At 33.2% G+C, this 7,390-nt stretch overlaps 2 protein-coding genes across 2 annotated transcripts; one reads left to right on the forward strand and one right to left on the reverse strand.

Annotated features, from left to right (window-relative positions):
• On the forward strand, window positions 489-3,025 carry LOC109328434 (protein CutA, chloroplastic-like). The gene is made up of 6 exons (XM_019561899.1): window positions 489-625; window positions 700-815; window positions 1,147-1,209; window positions 2,167-2,198; window positions 2,376-2,470; window positions 2,710-3,025. The coding sequence occupies exons 1-6, from the start codon at window positions 504-506 to the stop codon at window positions 2,789-2,791; spliced, it is 510 nt and encodes a 169-aa protein (XP_019417444.1). The 5' UTR covers window positions 489-503; the 3' UTR covers window positions 2,792-3,025.
• Window positions 4,448-6,970, reverse strand: LOC109328433 (14-3-3-like protein B). The gene is made up of 4 exons (XM_019561898.1): window positions 6,432-6,970; window positions 5,905-6,027; window positions 4,823-4,939; window positions 4,448-4,707 (listed from the first exon to the last, which is right to left on the reverse strand). The coding sequence occupies exons 1-4, from the start codon at window positions 6,927-6,929 to the stop codon at window positions 4,687-4,689; spliced, it is 759 nt and encodes a 252-aa protein (XP_019417443.1). The 5' UTR covers window positions 6,930-6,970; the 3' UTR covers window positions 4,448-4,686.

Below are 7,390 nucleotides of genomic sequence, written 5' to 3' on the forward strand. Positions count from 1 at the left end.
TTTTTCTTTTATTTTCAATAATAAAAATGTTATTTTATCGTAAACAAAAGTATAAATATGTACAATAAATTTTATTTTGTTTTTGCAGCACTTATCTCCCTACTATTGAATATGTACATATAAGCATTGATCAGTTTGAAAATGATATTTAAGGGAAGTTCCAATTTTTTGGTACTAACAAGAGTATTTCTTCATCATTTTTTTTTTGGCAAGGAATTAATCCCTTTCGGGATTCGTGGTTGTCTTTCACAAGAGTCGAACTTTAAACTTTGGGAATCTAATAAAACTTTATACTATTAGACCAATACTTTGATAGAGGGAGTACCTATTTGAAAATTTAATGTGAAACCATTGTTAGGACCCGAACTTGCATGAGATTTCCAATGTGAAAACTTATTTTTGGGTTTTCAAATGATTTGTTTGTTTAAATAGCTTTTATTTGGGCCAGCCCACTTAATTAAAACAATATAGGACCCTTTTATTTGTAATTTAATTTTATTAAGATGGCTTCAACTTCCACACTCTCTTCTAATTCCTTCTTCTCATCTTGTACACTACGACGTCGTTTACCTATAGTTGGTGCATTTTGCATGCTCACTTTAGGACTCTCGAATCTGAAAACAGTGTGCGTCTTCATCACTCAATCTTAAGCTTATTTTCATTTCTCTATTCAATTGAATTTCGATTTCTTCTTTTCAGATCGAAATTAGGTTATTCTGCAAAAGCCATTCACTCTCAATATATCAGAATGGAAGCAAATAACAACACTGTGCCAAGCATTGTTGTCTATGTCACTGTTCCCAATAAAGAATCAGGTCTTAATTTTAATTTTAGCATTGAGCTATTTCCATTTTCGATTTAATGTTTGGTTTACTAGGTTGAAAATCTTAATAGGGGAGTTCAAGTTTTGTTTTTTTTGCTCTGTTGCTAATATATGTCAATGATTTTAACATTTTTTGGTTAATCAGCATAAGTAGGTGCTTATTCAATAAGCTTTTTTTTGTTTAAAATATACTAAAAATATATTATTTTTCAAATTGAAATAAGCTAAGAGATTATGTGAAGGTTAGAGCTTACAAGCTATTATCATAAGTTATGGTAAGCTCAAACAAATTCTTCCATTCGCGCCGTTCTTTTGTTTTTCAGGTAAGAAGTTGGCAGAAAGCATTGTGAAAGAGAAGCTTGCAGCTTGTGTGAACAGGGTTCCGGGTATGAATTTCCTACCTGCAATGTGTTTTATCCAATTTGTATAATGTGGTTCTCTCAGATTATACATTGTTTTTCTGTTGTGGTTTAAAAAGTTTGGAACTTGTACAAACTGACCGTCGTAAACAAATATATCTATCTTTGTTGAACTTAAAACTGAAGCGAACATTTTCAAATGCTTCATAATCATATTCTTGTCCCAGCAAGCTTATTTGAAAATGATTTTAGGGAGCTTGTTTGATTTTGTCCTTTCCATGTTCCCCGCATTTACGTGATGGAGGATGAACTTCAGACATGTTTACATTTTCATGATGATTACTATGCATGTTTTGAGTTGTGAATTTAGATCATAGATAAGTTTTTTCTATTGAATGCCTAGACCCATATTAAAAAAATCACTTTATATTAAGGATTTCCTTGTTTGCATCTTGTCTGCACAAGGTGGTCATCCAGAGAATAGTTGCTTGTCAAGCAAAGTTTGATAGCTTTCTTAAACTTTTTCTGTTAATTTATTTATTGTTTTCATATTATGTTCATTTGAATCACAAACTGAATATATTGATTGAAATCAGCTCCTCAAATTTGAAGTATTCTGAGATTTTTTTTTAATTTACTTCATTTCTGAGCATTTCTTAGCTCAATTGTTACCTATAGATACCTTGATGTAATATCAGAACTAGATTTTGCAATTTCTATTACAGCTGCATGCTTGCATGTGGGTAAACGAGACTTGAATGCATTGTGCTACTTTTTGCATCCTTTTCACTTTGTGCTTAGATACTTGTTTCATATATGGTGTGCATGACCATGTAGAGCACCCCGTATGATGGTTCTTTGTTGGGTAAAAAGGATTGAGTTTGGTAAGGTCTTGAGTTAATTTGTTTGCTAACAATGTTAATTGTACAAGTTGCATTACTTGCATCCCATGTCTGACTTTCAATAGCTTTATGTAATATGCAGGTATTGAATCAGTGTATGTGTGGAAGGGAGAGGTATGAACCTCAAGTTCTCAAATGACCGAGAATGTTGTTTTAATAGTACATTAGTAATAGTAATCGGAAACTTTTGCTTTCTAGTGTGCATTAAGGTTCTTATAGACTTGTATGAAAACTTTTTTTTAAAGTACTGTTGTAGCTTGATATTACCACCTTTATGTTGCAAATTGACAGATCCAAACTGATTCTGAGGAACTTCTTATAATCAAGACTAGGCAATCCCTTCTGGAAGCACTGACAGAGCATGTCAAAGCAAATCACGAATACGAGTGAGGCTGATAAAATTTAGCAAATAATGTTGCAATGAATTTAAATTTACTTTGTAGAGTTTGAATTGCGTTTATTATATTACCGTAAAAATAGCTTGAAGGAAGGAACACTTATTAAACAGTATATCTGCCAAGACTCAAACTTTGGCATTAAAGACATGCTGAAATGAACTGTTGTGGAAAACAAAAGTGGATTCAGTTGCTTCTTAGTTCTTACCTCTTCATGTTTTTTTTTTCAGTCTGCCAGAAGTTATCTCCTTACCCATCACCGGGGGCAACCTTAAATATTTAGAATGGATTAAAGAGAGCACAAGGGATTGACTATAAAGTTTAAAGCCAGAGGGTTTAAGTTCAGTTGTTCTTCTGCCTGTGTGTTAAATAAAGCTGGCATGCCATATATGTAACTAGGCATTGAGGTCTCTGGATATTTCAAGTAGAGGATCAAACTTGAATCAATGCTGATGGCTGTAACTTATTGGATGTGGTTCTGTGAGTACACCTTTTCTTTTGTGATTTTATGCACTTGCGACCTTCTTTTATATTCTGATTTATGTGTTTCTTGTGTACTATCTATATGCTTTAATGGTCTCCTTTTTTAATCTTTGTTTCACATGAATTATTTGTACTAGGATTTTACCCACACCCACACTTTCTACCCTACCACTCCTACCTTTTTCCCAAAACAGCGAACACAGCCAATTTTTTATGGTATACTTTTTCTTCTTAACTCAAGTTAACACCTTTTTAGTTGTTAATGCCAACTTATTAAATATGCACTGTAAGTCCATCATGTTTTTTTGGGTACTACCGAGGGTATCTCTCACTTTTTTGGGTACGGAAATAATCCCTTTTGGGGTTCGTGGCTGCTCCAATAAAAGTGCATTAAACAAAATGATTAATAATGCTCTGCATAAATCTGTGATGTTATGTATGTTTTTAACTTGCTGTGATATACTCGTAGTTAGAATCTTATATCATTACAATAGAAAATGCATTAAGTATTTGACAGCTGCATATTTTGATCATGCTCTAAAACATGGTAGAGTGGTAGTCAATAAATTTATATATTTGCTAAGAGATTAATCTCCCGTGTAGGATCAGACACCTAAACATACTAATTTCATGTATAGGGTCAAATACATCACTTTTTACACATGGATTTTGATATCAAATCCAAAACCCCAGCGAGCATGTAAGGTTTGATTTGTTTGCAAAGTTTGTCTATATAACAAACCTCAAGCAACCTTAGTCGAATTATAAACCTCACGAGTTGGATTTTGAAAAGAGTGAATGAAAAAGAAGGGTCAAAAGACATTCATAAATATATTTGATGGCTCTCGAATTTCCAACCTTTTATTTTCCTCTAAAATAAGGGCACTAGCCCCAAGAAGGCTGCTTCAAGATTAACTCATGTAACTATGACAATATAATCACATCAACACAGTTTCAAATAGGTCCTACTCCTAGGATGTAGTCCAATCTTATCTTGCTTCTGTGTGAGTACCACTCATTCTCTTTCAATATTATTATTTGCTTACATAAAAAGGAAAAAGATCATCGAACATATTGAGAAGGAAAATATCTTCAACTCGTTGAATCAAAAAATGATTGGTACCTTGAACATTGCGCCAAATTGTATTGAACGCCGATCGTAAAAAATCATGCCTATTTTTTGTGTGGATATTTTCAGAAATTATATCGTTTGATACATAAAAATCAGATATTTATGTTGGTAAACGTTATGTCCCTGTCAGCATCATGCACGCATCATAATTACTATAAATGATACTACTTCCATGTGAGAATATAATGCAACAATCATACTCGTAAGTCTTCAAGTTCTTATGGACCCCATGCTTCAATGAAGGCTGCCCCAAAAAATTTACCCATTTGCAAACAATCTTTCTTGAGATAAATTCTCATTTGTCAAGAGCTTTAATCTTTCATGATGGACTATAAAATTTGAACCAAGAAACCTTAGGGAAAGGATGAACACACCAAATATAATTAATTAGATCTCTTATTATACAAAATGGATTCCAAATCATATAACACAACAAACAAAAAACGAGTGTGGTATGCTATAAATAAAATATAACATTATAATCACAGATTGTCAATCATCATATAAACTAGGGCTATTCTTAATGAGCACAAAAGAAATGACATTCAATGCCCACCTCCTTCAGAGGAAGAATATTACCCTTCAATCAATATCAAGGCTCATCAAGTTGGTCCTGCAGGGAATCAAATAATAGCTAAACTCAGCTTTAGGAAATAGAGACTGATCAAAATGCTTTTTTGGAAGAATATTCTGTAATGGGTGTGGGGTCTATTATAGTGACATTTTACCTGGACATCAGAAGTCCAAAGAGTGAGGTTGTCTCTCAAAAGTTGCATTATAAGAGTGCTGTCTTTGTAGGATTCTTCTCCCAAAGTGTCCAGTTCAGCAATTGCTTCCTCAAAAGCCTTTCAAAAATGGAAAAAGAGCGAGGTTCAGTAAACTTTTAGAATCAATAAGCTGTGTTCCTGAGCAGTACTCAGTAAAAATAGAAGCCAGAAGCATATTTCTTTTGAGGGGGAGAGGGATTGAAATGAGTTAAAGTATCCAGACTTTATTAAAGGGAAACCATAAAATCATTGTAAATGAATAGTAATGTTTTATATCTGATGAAACAAAGTGAAAGTAATTTTGTTAACTTGCTTCTATATGTAACTCCCCTATTTTTCTATAGTTCAATTGAAGTGAAAAAATTTGGTACCAGTACAAATGTACTCAATATACCATAACTCATAGGAACACAAACATTTTCAGAAACTATAACCTCATCCTTACCTGTGAAACTAAAGTCAGGCAAATGTGAAAGTTAGATTGCTATGATGTTTGTTGATTATCCTCAAAACCAAAACAAACGAAATTCACAAAACTGCTAGTTCCCACCAATCTTATTCTCATGAGGTGCATGAACAATATACCCAAGTCAAACAGAACTAATGCCTCCCATTCTAAAGAGGCCAATAAACCATTCTCAGCACACTTTTCTCTTTTTGATTCCTCAACAGTGCCTCACTGGTTAGCATTTCCCAATTAAAATAAACCCAATGATTATGATAAAGACTAATTTTTTAATGACAAAGTATTGTTGAATGGAATAGAATATTATAACAAAGTAAAGGGGCAGCATAATTGATGGACTAGACAAGGTCACAAAGGTTCTAATCAAGTTGGTATAAATTTTTCAGTAACAAATACAAAGTATTTAAGCAAAGCAAGCATTACTTCATATATCAGAGAATCGTCCCATGTAAGGTACCATTGCAGAATTATCACTTGTAAAATACAAATCTGGACAGAGTATAGCAAATAGAACTTGACCAACCCATCTAGTGCAAAACAAAAAAATCACACAAATTGGATTAACCCTCCAACATACCTGTTTAGCCATCGCACAAGCCTTGTCAGACTGGTTCAGAATTTCGTAGTAGAACACAGAGTAGTTCAGTGCCAAACCCAATCTAATAGGGTGTGTAGGTGCAAGATCAGCTTGAGCAATATCCTTTGAAACAAAATTAAAAAACAACCCAAAATCAGAACTTCAAAAAAGTGCCACTTGTTTGTACCTTGTACTAAATTCTTAACAAAATTATTTCTTTTACAGGACATTGACTTATGTCCAAGTAAGATTTTTCAATAAGCAGAATAACAAAATAAATTCTAATTATTTTGAGAAAAATATGCTCTTCTCGATTAAAAAAATGATTTTTTTAAATATTTTTCTAGCCAAATACAAATAGCATCACATTTGTAAACAAGTAAAAAAGGGCAACCAATATAAGCAACCTCTTATCGGTCTTACCGCGTAAGCAGAGAAACCGGTTCCAGAATTTAAGTACAGTCACTCAGCAACAACCTTACTCTAAAAAAATCAAAATTCGAAAACAAATTGAGAGAAATAAGAACCTGAGCAGCCTTATAAGACAACATGGTTTGTTCAGCAGCAGATTTTTTCTCATCAGCAATCTTAAACTCAGCCAAATAGCGATGATAATCACCCTTCATCTTCAAGTAAAACACTTTGGACTCAGTAGCAGTGGCAGAAGGTATAAGATTGGCATCAAGTAGATTAAGAATACTACCACAAACATTACTTAATTCATTCTCAACATTAGATCTATAATCCTTAACTAGCGCAACGTGATCATCGTTCTTGCGACCTTCCTCTTTCTGTTCGATTGATGAGACGATGCGCCACGCGGCACGGAGGGAACCGATGACGTTCTTGTAAGCGACGGAGAGGAGGTTGCGTTCCTCCACCGTGAGCTCCGATGAGGGAGTGGAGGAAGTTACGAGCTTCTGCATGAAGTGAACCATCTCTTCGTAGCGCTCGGCTTGTTCGGCGAGTTTTGCGAGGTAAACGTATTGGTCCTTGTTTAGGTTTTCTGAGAATGGTGAAGCCATTGTTTCTGATTGGAGAGAAAAGAAACAAACACCGGAGAGAGAAAGAAAAAGAGTGTCACTGTGTGTGTTTTGTTTTGTGTTTGGTGGGGTTTCTTCGGGTTAAACTAACTTATTGTCTAAACATTATTGTGCTTTATTTTAAGATTTAAATAATTTTTCAATTAAAAATAATATTAATAATATAGTTAAATTCTGATTACATATGTAGCTTTATTTATATAAATTGGAAAATTTAAGAATGTCATTATTGCGAAAATTGTGCAAAATGTATCATGGTAGCTTTTGATCTCCAATAGTTATATCTATGCACATAAAGATTTGTATACAAGATAATATATCAATTATTATTAAATAATAGTGTATAAAACTCATACATTATAAGTACATGTTTTTTTCTCAATTTATATATGTATATATATATTAAGAATTAATGAAAAATAAAAAAGTTTATACATGGGAAT

This window comes from Lupinus angustifolius, chromosome LG15 (assembly GCF_001865875.1).
Source record: "Lupinus angustifolius cultivar Tanjil chromosome LG15, LupAngTanjil_v1.0, whole genome shotgun sequence".
Taxonomy (NCBI): domain Eukaryota; kingdom Viridiplantae; phylum Streptophyta; class Magnoliopsida; order Fabales; family Fabaceae; genus Lupinus; species Lupinus angustifolius.